At 44.9% G+C, this 16,555-nt stretch overlaps 1 protein-coding gene across 1 annotated transcript in view; it reads left to right on the forward strand.

Moving 5' to 3' along the window:
• The window catches only part of pot1 (protection of telomeres 1 homolog), a gene marked incomplete at its 5' end in the record, with an annotated part of 97,507 nt that overhangs the window by 60,716 nt on the left and 20,236 nt on the right, over positions 1–16,555 (forward strand). Inside the window, 2 exons of the mRNA XM_084452838.1 lie at positions 2,134–2,430; positions 3,808–3,963. Coding sequence (XP_084308964.1) covers positions 2,134–2,430; positions 3,808–3,963 — 453 coding nt within the window. The remainder of the gene's footprint in view (positions 1–2,133; positions 2,431–3,807; positions 3,964–16,555) is intronic.

Here is a 16,555-nt window from a genome sequence, read left to right on the forward strand (position 1 = left end):
TCTTGATAGCTATTGTGAAACATATTGTAAAACTACTTGCGCACTGCATTAATTTGTCACTACTCCATGGTGTCGTAGCAAAAATAAAAAAAATTGCCAGAATTATACCAATCTACAAAACCGGAGACAAAAATGATATTGGTAACTACTGCCCAATCTCTGTTCTACCAACACTTTCCAAAATACTGGAGAGAGTTGCACATAACAGTGAATATCTTGATAAAATGCATATTCTGTCTAGTTCCCAGTATGGCTTCAGGAAAAAGAGCTCAACATCTATGGCCATCTTGGATCTTATTGAAAAATTTAAAAAATCAAAGATGCCGTGGATAAGGGAAACTGTGGAGTTTTTCTAGACCTTTCAAAGGCATTTGACACAGTTGACCATTATATCTTACTGGGGAAGTTGGACCATTATGGCATTAGAGGTACAGCAAATAGCTAGTTCAGAAGCTACCGTTTTGGTAGGCAGCAATATGTAAATATTTATCATAATTCACAAAATATGGATATCAAATATGGGGTCCCCCAAGGATCAATCTTAGGGCCATTACTCTTTATCATTTATATTAATGATTTTGTCAAGTCATCTGAAATTCTCCATGAAGTAATTTTTGCTGACGACACCAACTTGTTTCTTTCAGATACAAATACAGTAGACTACTACTAAATGCTACTAAGACTACTACTAACTACTAAATGTTGAATTACAGAAAACAGATGTTTGGTTTAAATGCAATAAATTATCTCTTAATATAAATAAAACAAATTTTGTTGTATTTAAACCCAATAATAAAGCATCTGACATGGACCACATGACTCAAAATAAAAGGAGTTGACTCGAGTTGGCTCAACAAAATTCCATGGGGTCCTCATAGATGATTATTTAAATTTCAAAAGTCACATAGAACACTTAAAGGATAATGTTCGTTTTTGACAACCTGGGCCTTATTTACGGCATATTATAAGACGTTTGACTCACCGAGATAACTTTGGTGTAATTCGGAGGCCTGTAGAATAAATTTAAAATCCAGCGCGAGCCAAGTATATCCATGTAATGGCGGCAGACAGGGCACTGAGGATGCAGCTTCTAAAAAATCTATTTTCTGGCGCGAAACGGTTGTTTTCATCAGTCTGTAGTTATGAATCGCTAGTTGTGCTTACATAGAGCGAGAGCTTGTTGTGGTTTTTCACATGCCTCTCTAATATGATCTTTAGAAACGTCTTTAGAAACGAAATACAGCTTCATCACTTGCTCCAGCACGCATGCACACAGCGCGCAGACTGGCTATTCTCCGTCTGTAGGCTACACTCACGGCTCACATTCTCTACGCTACGATCGGCTTGTTGGTGCCTGGAATATTGTGTGCAATATTGCTGAATAATTATCAGATTTTAAGGATATAGAAGAGGACTTAGAATATGATGGAAGCCGATCGTAGCATAGAGAAAGTGAGCCGCGAGTGTAGCCTACAGACGGAGAACAGCCAGTCTGTGTGCGCATGTGTGCTAAATTTGAAAAAATATACAAATTTAAACTAAATTTGTTTATTTAATCTGATAGATCCATACAGTGTCTGAGAGAGCTTACTTTCTGTGTATGATAGTATGTATGATAGTATGTATGTATGTATCTTACATGTACTTATGCATTGCATTGTCCACTGCTTGGCACTGATTGGCTCCCCCTGTATTGCAATGTTTGAATTGATCTTTTACAGGCTCCCTCTAAGCTTTCAATAGCTTCCTTGGGAGACCTGGTTCACACATGAGAATACCTATGTTTGTGTATGTATGATTTCTTTATGAGTGTGTGTGTGAATAAATCAAATCAAAAATCAAATCAAATTAAGTTTGTTGGTGTTTTGGTTTGAGTCGTCCAATGTTCCAGATAGGCGTCTTTTGTTAATTTAATTATTTGGTTGACTCTGATTAGTGGTTGTGAAGCAGTGCTGGTCTGAGGTTGAGGTTGTACAGTATCGGGTGTTATGTGGTCAGTAAGTCTCAAGACCAGTTGACAGAAGGGACTCTTTTGGGAATTCAGTTCTTGGGTTTGTAGTGCCTGAAATCTCAGTGTGTCTTGAGGTCTCTCTCTCTCTCTCCCCCCCACTCCTCTCTCTCGTCCTCTCCCAGACGCAGCTGTTCAATGGCTCCATGACCCTGCTGACCAGCTTCGGTTTCTCTGTGATGACATTTGACGGGGCGGTGGGCAGCGCCGTGGTCCCCCGGACCTCCAGCCGGTCCCCCCACTTCAGCGAGGCGGACCGGTGGTCCGTGGAGGCGCTGCGGAGCTGGGCGGCCGAGCAGCTGCCGCTCTCCCCAGAGGCCAGCCCGGCACTGGAGGCCCTGCAGCCCAAGGAGGCCTACTTCAACCTCACCTGCCAGCTGCTCGCCAGGGCCGCCATGGACAGCACCTGCACCCTGCTCAAGGTACGCACATTGGGTCTGTTTTTCCACTAATATGTGTATTATTCTAATATTTGAGTGGTATTTTTGTATTAATCACATATCATGTATACAGTTAGGTCCATAAATGTTAATGTTAACTAGAAAGTACATTTCCTGGAGAAAATGTGAGGTGGGGTAGCTGCTGCAGCTGTATGTAACAAACAAATTGGCAATGAGTGATCTTTACTCATGGCGACTATGTCAATTTTCTATGGATCCACAGCTCCGATCAAGCTTATTTTTTCTTTGTATCGTGCTGAAGCCATATAGCCTACTGCGCTCAGAATTGGCTACATTAGCTGGTGCCCCGTCTTCAAATTTACTTCCGGGGTTTACGAGTAGCCTACCAGTTGAATGCGTTACAGAAACAAAATGCAAAACCCTCACGTTCACCACATCTTTACTAACAAATATATTTACAATACTGTTATTTTGCGCATTTGACTTAACAGCCACCACATCTTAACCCGACGTCAGTTACCGAGATAGATGGGCTACTGTAGGCCTAGATATATAACTTATCATTCACAATCGGAGAGCCCGTTCATTTCACGTTTACAACGAAACTGAAAGTGTTCCATCTAACCGCGTCGGCTCGGGGCCGTTATGCATTTGTGTGAACTGAGAAATTGTGTCAACACTGTAAATGAGGGCAACCTCAGTGCTTTACAAGGTTTAAAGGTTTGATAATGAAAATGAAATGAATATTTGGACATTGATATAATGTTTATCATTTGGCTCTGTACACCACCACAATGGATTTGAAATGAAAAATGAAATATGTGCTTTAAGTGCAGACTTACAGCTTTAATTGAATGATTTAAATGATGGTGTTTACATCCAAATCAGGTGAACGGTGTAGGAATTACAAACAATTTTATATGTGGCCCCCCCTTTTTAAGGGACCAAAAGTACAGTTCTATGGCCAAGTGTGTTATCCCCTCGTTATTTCATTTACAAGGAACAGTGAAAGGGTATAGAGTTAATTTTAAGTGTGATATTTGCATTTGGAATCTGTTGCTGTCAACTCTCAATATGAAATCCAAAGAGCTGTCACTGCGGTGAAGCAAGCCATCATTAGGCTGAAAGATCAAAATAGAGACAGCAAAAACATTAGGTGTGGCCAAATCAACTGTTTGGTACATTCTTAAAAAGAAAGAACGCACTGGTGAGCTCAGCAACACCAAAAGACCCGGAAGACCACGGAAAACAACTGTGGTGGATGACAGAAGAACTATTTCCCTGGTTAAGAAAGACCCCTTCACAACAGTTGGCCAGATCAAGAACTAGGTATGCCAATGTGTAGTTGATTGTGATATTGTACCACGTCGTTTAACATTCCAGCTTCTCTGTCCACAGGTTTGGGACGGGACCAAGTGTCCTCACCCTCTACTGAACGTGTTTGTGGAACCTCACCTCCTAGAGGGACGTTCCTCGTTGTCCCAGGATATGGAGAACCTTGCGGCCAATGTCCTGGTCTACGACAACCACATCGAGGTGGCCCAGCAGCTGAAGGTTAGAGGACACGCACGCATGCACACACACGCACACACATACTGTAACACTCAGGCAAGGAGGCAGGGGGGACAGTAATGGAGATCTGAGCCGGAGAGCAAGTCCGTGCTACTGCGCATTTATTTATAATGGAAAAAACAAAGGGAAAAAAGACCAGCAAAACAAAGCTAACTCGGTTTCTCCTCCAGTCTTCCCTCAACCGGGCTGCGTGGGATCCGGGGTTTGGTCTGGCCTCAGACCTGCAGAAGGGCAAAAAGAGATTTCAATTAGGCTTTGAACGGTAAAATGTAGCTTAACAGCAACTCGCACGTTCCACCCTCAACCGCTCTAGCCGAGTCTAATGACTGCCGACTGCTTCCTCTGTCCGACTTTTATTGGGGGTTGATTGGTTTCAGCCGGCGTTCTGAAGCCTTGGTGCTGATTAGCAAACTGCCGGCAGCTGAGGAGCACGGTTACAAACACACGCACACACACACACACACACACATAAACACGCAAGTTTCAGCATAGTCCCTGAGCCCCACGCCATGTACACTTCATCTGAGGGGATGTGGCAGGTGTTTGAGCTCAGGCTCTGGTACGAGGTTGCCTGGTCTGGTACGAGGTTGTCTGGTCTGGTACGAGGTTGTCTGGTCTTGTACGAGGTTGTCTCAGAGTCTGGTACAAGGTTGTCTGGTCTTGTACGAGGTTGTCTCAGAGTCTGGTACAAGGTTGTCTGGTCTTGTACGAGGTTGTCTCTGCGTCTGGTACAAGGTTGTCTTGTCTGGTACGAGGTTGTCTCAGAGTCTGGTACGATGTTGGTTTAGGGTCTGGTACGAGGTTGTCTTATGGTCTGGTACGAGCATGTCTTTCAGCATGGGAATGAAGGAGGGGCCATCCTGATCTCACAAGCTCACTTTCAATTCCTCTCTGCAGATCAGTCTGGACTTCGGATCATGGACTTTGTTCTGACTGTGGTTCTGCCTCCCAGTAGAACGTAGCCCATGATTGGTTCCTGTAGTTGATGTGTGAAAATTAAATACATGCAATGAGCGGTAACCTTAACGTTAGTACAATAAACACAGCCATACTGTAAGGGCAGTTATTGCAGAAATATACTCTAACAATTAAAGAAGAACAAGAGTATTCTCTAGTGGAATTTCTCGGAGGAACAGATGTTTTTGCCGTTCTTGTGACTGGATTTGGCAAAAGTTTTGTTATGCTGATTGGCAGTCAGTCTGTCAAGGTACAATAAATACTCCCCGCCACTGAAATCATTTTAGATAGGGGGGAAGGCCAGACTGATCTACGGAGTGAAACTGTAAGTGAGCTTGCTAGATCAGGATGGTCTCACAAGGCTAGGGTTGTGGATGCTCTTTTTCTGGTCTCCCTCCTGTCTTTAATAGTTTATAGTGTTCTTCCCTCAACACACAAACGCTCCGCTGCTTTTCTGTCAGTCATCTGCTTTCTGTCTGTCAGCACCTGAGGAAAAATTTTCCTCCTGTCCTTCACAATCGTGGCATCAAAAAATGCCACAATACCAGATCATCAGTCTCACTCCTCTCTCCCCTTCGCTCTCCTCCCTGCTTCTGTTCCAGCTTCTGTTCCAAAGATGGGCCGTTAGGCGTTGTCCTTATCCCGGGAGATGGGCCGTTAGGCGTTGACTAATTATACCATGTGTTAACCCTTTCTGACATGCCAGCCTGCCTGTGTGTGGTCTGGTCTTTCACACAGCCTCAGGGAGACATCAGGGCTAACCTCCCCACTGTTCACTCAACACGCTGCCCGGCCTGCCCAGAACAATAACGGGACTGGTGTGTTGTGACATGCGTAGGCTCTGGGTTGTGTCATATGACAGCCCATATTGTAGTGTGTGATTCTGAGCCTGTAGATATACACTCTATGGACAAAAGTATTGGGCCACCTACACATTACACCTACAGGAACTTTTATGACATCCCATTCTCAATTCATAGGAATTAATATGGAGTTGGTCCCCCCTTTGCAGCTATAACAGCTTCCACTCTTCTGGGAAGGCTTTCTACAAGATTTTGGAGTGTCTGTGTGAATTTTTTCCCATTCATCCAGAAGAGCATTTGTGGGGTCAGACATTGTCAATCAATCAATCAATCAATCAATCAAAGCTTTATTTGTATAGCGCATTTCATACCCAGAGGAAACACAATGCGCTTTACAGAGAACAATGGAGGTGGGTATACGACCCACCCCTACATATTCCAGAGGGAAGCAAAAAAACAGTAATCATGTTGAAGGGTGGACAAAGGGGGGACCAACAATCTTAAAGAAAGAAACCCACAATGTTCACTGAAATAACTTGAAACTGACAAAAGTATTAGCACATAATAATTAACTCAAAATTAACGAATGAAAATCAGCCGTTGTTTTTGATTTGTGGTTCAACAGAATCATTTTAGAAAACAAACTAATGAAACTGGCCTGGACATTAAAGATGGTACCCCTAGAAAAGAGTGAAAATAATTTGACCATAAGGACATGTTAAACTAAGGTGTGTCCTCTAATTAGCATCACAGGTGTCTTCAAGCTTGTAATCAGTCAGTCTGAAAAGGATGAAAAGTTGTCTCAGGAGATTAGAAAGAAAATTAGAGACAAGCATGTTAAAGGTAAAGGCTATAAGACCGTTCTCCAAGCAGCTTGATGTTCCTGTGACTACAGTTGCACATATTATTCAGAAGTTTAAGGTCCACAGGACAGCAGCCAACCTCCCTGGACGTGGCCGCAAGAGAATAATTTATGACAAATTGAAGAGACGGATTATACGAATGATAACCAAAGAGCCCAGAACAACTTCCAAAGAGATTAGAGGTGAACTCCAAGGTCAAGGTACATCAGTGTCAGATTGCGCCATCCCTCCCCAAAGTGGTCTTCATGGAAGACGACCGAGGAGGACACCACTGTTGAAAGAAAATCATAGAAAAGCGAGTCTGGGATTTGCCAAAATGCATATTGACCAGCCACAAAGCTTCTGGGAGAATGTCCTTTGGACAGATGAGACAAAACTGGAGGTTTTTGGCAAGTCACATCAGCTCTATGTTCACAGATGCAAAAATGAAGCATCCAAAGAAAAGAACACTGTACCTACTGTGAAACATGGAGGAGGCTCAGTTATGTTCTGGGGCTACTTTGCTGCATCTGGCACAGGGTGTCTTGAATCTGTTCAGGGTACAATGACATCTCAAGACTATCAAGGCATTCTGGAGTGAAATGTGCTGCCCAGTGTCAGAAAGTTTGGTCCCAGTCGCAGGTCATGGGTCCTTAAACATGATAATGACAAAAAACCCAGCTAAAAACACCCAAGAATGGCTAAGAGCAAAACATTGGACTATTCTGAAGTGGCCTTCTATGAGCCCTCATCTAAATCCCATTGAACATCTGTGGAAGGAGCTGAAACATGCAGAGAAGGCCTTCAACCCTGAGACGGCTGGAGCAGTTTGCTCACGAGGAGTGGGCCAAAATACCCGTTGACAGGTGCAGTTGCATCCATAAAACCATATGGTAAAAAGTTCTGAAAAATTGCACACTCATTCTGGACAGTGCTATGACTGTCCTCACCAAGTCTCATGTCAACAACTCAAACACTCTAATGCTACCAATGTGTCAAAGCTGGAAGTGCGTTTGTGCATGCAACTTTTGACCTGTAAGCCCAATTTTTAAAATTGAGGTACAGTACCATTGGATTCCTTGGCTCAAGCTGAGTTCAACACAATCCATGAAGTAATTTCCGCCATGTTGGATTGTCCACCATATTGGATTTCATGAAAAAGACAAAACATATTTCGCAGGCCACAATTTTCTTCGAATCTTCACCATAATTAGTAATTAGTATTAGTATGACATATTGGATTTTCCGCCATTTCGGATTTTGTGAAAAACAAATAAAATGTATCTCCTAGGAATTTTCACCAATCTGCGTGGAACACAGAAGGCACAATCTATAGATCGATGTTTACAAATGCATAACAAGGATATCTATTAAAAACACAATAGGCACACTCATCGGGTACAGTGCCATGACCCGTGTCACCAAGTATCGTGTCGAACACTAGCACCACCAATGTGTCACAGTGGAGTTGCATTCATGCTGAACCGTATGCCCGATTTTCAAAATTCAAGTGCCATTAGATTCTTTTGATCAATTCGAGTTCAACACAATTCATGAGCTAATTTCGGTCATGTTGGATTGTATGTCCATTATCCGTTATTTTTAAGTCCAAAAATATTTTGCAGGCCACAATTTTCTTCGAATCCCTAATTAGCACAGATGATCCATCCATCCATCCATCCATCTTCATCCGCTTATCCGGGGTCGGGTCGCGGAGGCAACAGTTCCAGCAGATGATCATCAGACTAATTCTCACAAAAGCTGTCAGATGGATTTTTGAATTTCCAAAGCGTTCGGCTCTCACGGCAAATCGAAATTGGCGGCTAAGCCACCAAACAGGAAGTGGGATCATATCTCAGCAACGTTTTGATGTATCAAAACCAAATTTGGCACACTCATTGGGGAAGGTCCCGTGACCCCTGTTACCAAGTCTGTGTTGACAGCTCAAACTCTTTAGCGCCACCAACGTGTCAGAGTTGGTAGTGCGTTTATGCTGAACCGTATGCCTGATGACTGCGGTAGAAATTTGAATGCTGTCTGTTCTGTGTGTTCTGTCTGTTCTGTGTTCTGTCTGTTCTGTGGTCTGTGTGTTCATTCTGTGAGTGTTTGCCCTGCTGCAAAGAAAAATTTATGTTAAGAGGTGCAGTCATAAACCTGTGGTGATCCAAATACCAGGAGGCTATATATAGGCTGCATAATGTATGAGGATCTTCACAGCCGTTCTCACAGTGTGGTATCGCTGGTATGCACGCGCGCACACACACACCACACACATTATATCATTATCCTTGCGCGGCCAGTTAACATATTGTGACAGCAGCTTGTAGGATAAGATCATAGTAAAATTCCTTGAATGTATGAAATGGGTACTAGGGGTCCTACCAACCATCTTTGGTATAAATTCATGACATATGATCAATACCAAATAACATCCATAGCTCTTGTTTAAGAAGCAACAATTGTTTTTCTCCAGAATTTTGAGATTTCCTCCTCACATTTTTACTCCCAACCTGATCGAACTGTGGGAACTTGTCAAAGGTTTGTCCTGTGAGCTAAAGAGGATTTATTTGACGAGTCATTTAATGGGTATCAATTGATTTGCCTTCATGAATGAAACCTCTTATTCATGGCAGACAAGTGTGAATAGAATATCTCTCTTGGTGAATGGTCTGTGTGAAATAGAGCGAGGCAGTTGAGAGAGCTGGTCTGAAGAGAAAGGAGGTTCTGAGGATGGAGAGAAGGAGAGGGAGGAGGTGCAGAGACCCAGGTGATCTCATGGCTCCTCATAACCGCTGTCACTCACACGCCAGAACCCCCTGGACCAGCAGGGTCCCCGGCTCTTCAGCTGCAGTGTGCTGACTCCAGTTGATACACGGACACAGCAGGAGGCTGGAGGGTCTTCACACTGACCCCCACACCCCCTGGCATGTCTACACACACACACACACACCCCTCCCTCACTGTCAGAAGCTGCTCAGTCTTGTCATGATGGTCGGTTCATGTCCTGTGTTGATACTGTCTTAACAGGTGTGGGGATATTGGAGGCAAAGTCATAATCCCCTCAGAGGTCATCTCTAATCCAGATTATTAATATAACACCTCCTCCACCTCCTCAGTCAACATTGAGAATTCCCTACCCTGTAGATTATTCTACAACATCTCTACTGCTCTGTCCATTTCTGTCTGTCTGTCTCATTCTCTCTCTCTCTCTCTCTCTCTCCCTCTCATCTCCCTCTCCCTCTCTATCTCCCTCTCTTTCTCCTTATCTCTGTCTCTCCTCTCTCCCTCTCTCTCTCCCTCTCTCCATCTCCCTCTCTCCTTCTCCATCTCTCTCTTTCCCTCTCTCTCACTCTCTCTCCCTCTATTTCCCTTTCTCTCTCCTTATCTCTCTGTCTCTCCTCTCTCTCTCCCTCTCTCCTTCTATCTGTCTCCTCTCTCCCTCTCTCTCCATCTCTCCTTATCTCTGTCTTTCCTCTCCCTCTCTATCTCCTTCTCTCTCTGTCACTCCCTCTCTCTCTCTCTCCCTCTCTCTCTCCCTTCCTGCATCTGTGTTCTGTCATCCTTGTCCTCATCCTTTCCCTCATCCTCTTTCTCATCCTCTCCATCCCCACCTCCTCCTGCCATCTTTCCTCTCAGGATCTCATGTAGTCACATGTTAACCTGAATCTTTCTGCCTCGCTCTGCTGTCCTCCTCAACTCCTGCTGAGGGTGCAGTCATCCTGGTCTGATTCCTCCACCTGCCTCCCACAATCCCCCCTGTTTATCTCTGTCAGTCGTATTGGTGCATCACTCTGCGAGGGCCCAACTTTAGTTTGAGAAGTGGGGGGACACAAGTATTATGGGATGGGGCTCTTGATTTGTTTGTGCATGTGAAGAACTCGCATGCGTGAAGCTCAAATCATGCCCACAACGATTTCCATTTAGTCCAACATAACAGAGAACTAACAGCAGCCAGAGGGATTGTGCTTTGCATGCTTGATACAACACATAACCCACCCTCTCTCTTCCTCCCTCCCCCTCCCGTCCTCCTCCTCTGATATGAAAGCAGTTGACATGAAGAAGGTCACGTTATAGAACAGTTATAGAAAGCCAGGGGCATATAATGAAAGGCAGTTGCTGTTTTTCTGAATTAAACATATTAGTTAGCTAGCTACAATAGCTTCTTCTAGTTCTGTGGTAAACTAGCTTGCTAATGCTAGTTATTCTTGAAAAACAGCAGAAATAACCACTACTGAACCCACATTTCCTTTCTTTCTCTTCACCCTCTCTCAAAACAAAGACATCAGATCTAACTATCGAACCTTCTCATTATTATGGATGATTTCATTTGAGTGTCTGCTGGGCTGAGAGAGGCCCAGGAGTGGGAGGGGAGTTGAAAGTAGTTTGAGCAGGACTTTGAGTGGTGCTAGTGGCTGCAGTATTTCTTGTTGTTTTGTTTATATAATGTTTATAACGTTTTTGGACTGTAAAAAGTCCAAAGTAAAAACTCTTGTCAGTCACATTAGTCTTCTCACTCTTTATATATCACTGTATATCTCAGTCATATTCACTCTTTATATATCACTGTATATCTCAGTCATATTCACGGTCAGTCGTATTACTGCATTCTCTCTCTCTCTCTCTCTCTCTCTCTCTCTCTCTCTCTCTCTCTCTCTCTATATATATATATATATATTTATATTTATACTCTTTATGCTTTCCACCATACTCGCAAAACCACAAAATCCACTTTGACAGTTATCAAACACTGTTTTAATGATAATTAATTTTATAAGGGTAATACTAACCTTTGAGATTTTTTACTGTGGTTTACTGTGAAACCGGTAACTGTTTCATCCATAGTTGTGAAGGATAGTCATTGACCAGGAGAGCTGGGGGTGCTATAGGGTCATTGTTGAGCTGGGCCTGCTATAGGGTCATTGTTGAACGGGGGGTGCTATAGGGTCATTGTTGAGCTGGTCCTGCTATAGGGTCATTGTTGAACGGGGGGTGCTATAGGGTCATTGTTGAGCTGGGCCTGCTATAGGGTCATTGTTGAGCTGGGCCTGCTATAGGGTCATTGTTGAGCTGGTCCTGCTATAGGGTCATTGTTGAGCTGGTCCTGCTATAGGGTCATTGTTGAGCTGGTCCTGCTATAGGGTCATTGTTGAGCTGGTCCTGCTATAGGGTCATTGTTGAACGGGGGTGCTATAGGGTCATTGTTGAGCTGGTCCTGCTATAGGGTCATTGTTGAACGGGGGGTGCTATAGGGTCATTGTTGAGCTGGGGGTGCTATAGGGTCATTGTTGAGCTGGGGGTGCTATAGGGTCATTGTTGAGCTGGGGGTGCTATAGGGTCATTGTTGAGCTGGGGGTGCTATAGGGTCATTAGCTGAGGGTGCTATAGGGTCATTGTTGAGCTGGGGGTGCTATAGGGTCATTGTTGAGCTGGTCCTGCTATAGGGTCATTAGCTGAGGGTGCTATAGGGTCATTGTTGAGCTGGTCCTGCTATAGGGTCATTGTTGAGCTGGTCCTGCTATAGGGTCATTGTTGAGCTTGGCCTGCTATAGGGTCATTGTTGAACGGGGGGTGCTATAGGGTCATTGTTGAGCTGGTCCTGCTATAGGGTCATTGTTGAGCTGGTCCTGCTATAGGGTCATTGTTGAGCTGGTCCTGCTATAGGGTCATTGTTGAGCTGGGCCTGCTATAGGGTCATTGTTGAGCTGGTCCTGCTATAGGGTCATTGTTGAGCTGGGCCTGCTATAGGGTCATTGTTGAGCTTGGCCTGCTATAGGGTCATTGTTGAGCTGGTCCTGCTATAGGGTCATTTTTGAGCTGGGTGTGCTATAGGGTCATTTTTGAGCTGGGGGTGCTATAGGGTCATTGTTGAGCTGGTCCTGCTATAGGGTCATTGTTGAGCTGGTCCTGCTATAGGGTCATTGTTGAGCTGGTCCTGCTATAGGGTCATTGTTGAGCTGGGGGTGCTATAGGGTCATTGTTGAGCTGGGGGTGCTATAGGGTCATTGTTGAGCTGGGGGTGCTATAGGGTCATTGTTGAGCTGGGGGTGCTATAGGGTCATTGTTGAGCTGGGCCTGCTATAGGGTCATTGTTGAGCTGGTCCTGCTATAGGGTCATTGTTGAGCTGGGGGTGCTATAGGGTCATTGTTGAGCTGGTCCTGCTATAGGGTCATTGTTGAGCTGGTCCTGCTATAGGGTCATTGTTGAGCTGGGCCTGCTATAGGGTCATTGTTGAGCTGGGGGTGCTATAGGGTCATTGTTGAGCTGGTCCTGCTATAGGGTCATTGTTGAGCTGAGGGTGCTATAGGGTCATTGTTGAGCTGGGGGTGCTATAGGGTCATTGTTGAGCTGGGGGTGCTATAGGGTCATTGTTGAGCTGGGGGTGCTATAGGGTCATTGTTGAGCTGGGGGTGCTATAGGGTCATTGTTGAGCTTGGCCTGCTATAGGGTCATTGTTGAGCTGGGCCTGCTATAGGGTCATTGTTGAGCTGGTCCTGCTATAGGGTCATTGTTGAGCTGGTCCTGCTATAGGGTCATTGTTGAGCTGGTCCTGCTATAGGGTCATTGTTGAGCTGGGGGTGCTATAGGGTCATTGTTGAGCTGGGGGTGCTATAGGGTCATTGTTGAGCTGGGGGTGCTATAGGGTCATTGTTGAGCTGGGGGTGCTATAGGGTCATTGTTGAGCTGGGCCTGCTATAGGGTCATTGTTGAGCTGGTCCTGCTATAGGGTCATTGTTGAGCTGGGGGTGCTATAGGGTCATTGTTGAGCTGGGGGTGCTATAGGGTCATTAGCTGAGGGTGCTATAGGGTCATTGTTGAGCTGGTCCTGCTATAGGGTCATTGTTGAGCTGGGGGTGCTATAGGGTCATTGTTGAGCTGGGGGTGCTATAGGGTCATTGTTGAGCTTGGCCTGCTATAGGGTCATTGTTGAGCTGGGCCTGCTATAGGGTCATTGTTGAGCTGGTCCTGCTATAGGGTCATTGTTGAGCTGGTCCTGCTATAGGGTCATTGTTGAGCTGGGCCTGCTATAGGGTCATTGTTGAGCTGGGCCTGCTATAGGGTCATTGTTGAATGGGGGGTGCTATAGGGTCATTGTTGAGCTGGGGGTGCTATAGGGTCATTGTTGAACGGGGGGTGCTATAGGGTCATTGTTGAGCTGGGCCTGCTATAGGGTCATTGTTGAACGGGGGGGTGCTATAGGGTCATTGTTGAGCTGAGGGTGCTATAGGGTCATTGTTGAGCTGGGGGTGCTATAGGGTCATTGTTGAACGGGGGGTGCTATAGGGTCATTGTTGAACGGGGGGTGCTATAGGGTCATTGTTGAGCTGGGGGTGCTATAGGGTCATTGTTGAGCTGAGGGTGCTATAGGGTCATTGTTGAGCTGAGGGTGCTATAGGGTCATTGTTGAGCAGGGCCTGCTATTATATATTGTTGAGCTGTTCTTGGAGTTTAATTCTTCTCATCCTGGTTGTGCTTTGTGTGCCAGGGGTTTTCTTTGTGTGTTGTCGAGGTGATAATGTTGACGAGGCGATAATAGTCTGTCTGGCGATGGCCAGGGCACCTCCTCTACACAGTAACACCAAGGCCTCCTGGCCAGCCTCACATTCTACCATCAATTATTCATGAAGAGAAATATGTTAGACGAGAGACACACCACAGCCACTGGTCCTCCACTGTGAAACCGTGTGTGTGCTTGTGTGTGGGTGTGTGTGGGTGTGGGTGTGTGTGGGTGTGTGTGTGCGTGCGCACGTGTGTGTGAGTGTGTGTGCGCGCGTGTGTGTGTGTCACAGTTTCACACACTTTGTGTTTTGTTGTAATGTAAATGCCTTGGTATCGTTAAAAGCATAGGCCTATAGTACAGGCAGAAACATAATTATGGATTTAGAAAAATGCCTGATTTGAATACATGTTTCCATTCAGGAAAGCTTTTACAAATGTTCACTCTGAACTCACTATAATAAGGTTCTTTATCAGTGAGTGCTGATCCCTCCTGTTCTGCCTCTCCCCGTTCAGACCGCTCTCTCAGTCTGAGATCACTAATCCTACCACCTCTTTTCTACTATTATTACAAAAAAGCTACTCTGAGGTATTTTTTTTGCTTGTGAGTGGCAGAACTTTGAGTTGCTTTATTGAGCTTGACTCGATGAGAAGCCGCAAAGCCCAAAGCAATCGTCTGAATTCAGAAAGTCATTTTACTGAGGTTCAGAGCAAGACAGCGTGGAGCAGGATCTCACATGTCTGCCCGCCCAGGGAGCACGACACTGGGCTTCCACATCGAGTATTTAACGACGCTAAGAGTTTTTGAAATGCAGTTCTTTTTATAGGAGAGGAGTTGGCGCACCCTTGTCGTCGCATGGCAGCACACACCGCTATGTATGTTGAAAAACAACATGAAAGGACTTCTGATTGTGATCGGATTCTAACGCCACGATCACAGTGGTGCATTTGGACAGACCCTGCAAGCGCCATTGGCAATAGGCAAGCGCTACAGCAGATTAGGCACGATGGTCAGCGCTGCAGCAGATTAGGCACGATGGTCAGCGCTGCAGCAGATTAGGCACGATGGTCAGCGCTGCAGCAGATTAGGCACGATGGTCAGCGCTGCAGCAGATTAGGCACGATGGTCAGCGCTGCAGCAGATCAGGCACGATGGTCAGCGCTGCAGCAGATTAGGCACGATGGTCAGCGCTGCAGCAGATTAGGCACGATGGTCAGCGCTGCAGCAGATCAGGCACGATGGTCAGATGTTGGCATTTGGCTCATGCAAAGTATCTAGGATCAATGGAGACGAGTTCATTGGGGTAGAATTATTAAATTAAGCTATTATTTTCTCAAGCCAATGGGCTGAGCCACAGTATTAAAACTGACTAGGTGATTGAGCAGAGAGCTGGAGCGGAACAGAAGAAGGCTTTAGGAGATCACAATAATCAAATGAAATGTTGAGTGGGAATTGCTTGAGAGGAAATTGTGTCCGTCAGTACTTGATGAAATGCATGTGTAGGCCTACACAAAGATGTGCTAATACAGTTAGGCACATCAATATTTGGACATTGAAACAATTTTCCTCATTTTGGCTCTGTACACCACCACAATGGATTTGAAATGAAACATTCAATATGTGCTTTGAGTGACACTTTCAGCTTTAATTTGAGGGTATTTACATCCAAATCAGCCTAACCCTAGCTGACCAACCCTAACCCCCAGCCTAACCCTGACTAACACTAACCCCCAGCCTAACCCTAGCTGACCAACCCCTAACCCCTACCTCCTGGGAGTGTTCTTGATGTGGCCAACTGTTATGAAGAGATCTTATATTTTAGTTCTTCTGTCATCCACCACAGTTGTTTTCCGTGGTCTTCTGGGTCTTTTGGTGTTGCTGAGCTCATCACTGCGTTGTTTCTTTTTAAGAATGTACCAAACCGTTGATTTGGCCGCTCCTAATGTTTTTGCCGTCTCTCTGATGGGGTTGTTTCAGCCTAATGATGGCTTACCTCACTGAGAGTGACGGCTCTTTGGATTTCATAGTGAGAGTTGGCAGCAACAGATTCCAAATGCAAGTACTACACTTGAAATTAACTCTATACCCTTTATCTGCTCCTTGTAAATGAAATAACGAGGGAATAACACACACTTGGCCATGGAACAGCTGAGCAGCCAATTGTCCAATTACTTTTGGTCCCTTAAAAAAAAAAAAGGTGTGTGGGGGGGTGGGGGGGGCACGTATAAAATTGTTTGTAATTCCTCCACCGTTAACCTGATTTGGATGTTAATACCATCAGATTAAATCTGAAAATCTGCACTTAAAGCACATCTTGATTGTTTCATTTCCAATCCATTGTAGTGGTGTGCAGGGCCAACATGATGACAACTGTGACAATGTCCAAATAGTTATGGATTATAGTGTTTTACTGTATTATATAGTAATACACAGGACTGTATTATAGTGTTATATAGTATTATATTGTGATACACAG

The sequence above is a fragment of the Borostomias antarcticus genome (genome assembly GCF_949987555.1).
Source record: "Borostomias antarcticus genome assembly, chromosome: 18".
NCBI classification, from domain to species: Eukaryota; Metazoa; Chordata; class Actinopteri; order Stomiiformes; family Stomiidae; genus Borostomias; species Borostomias antarcticus.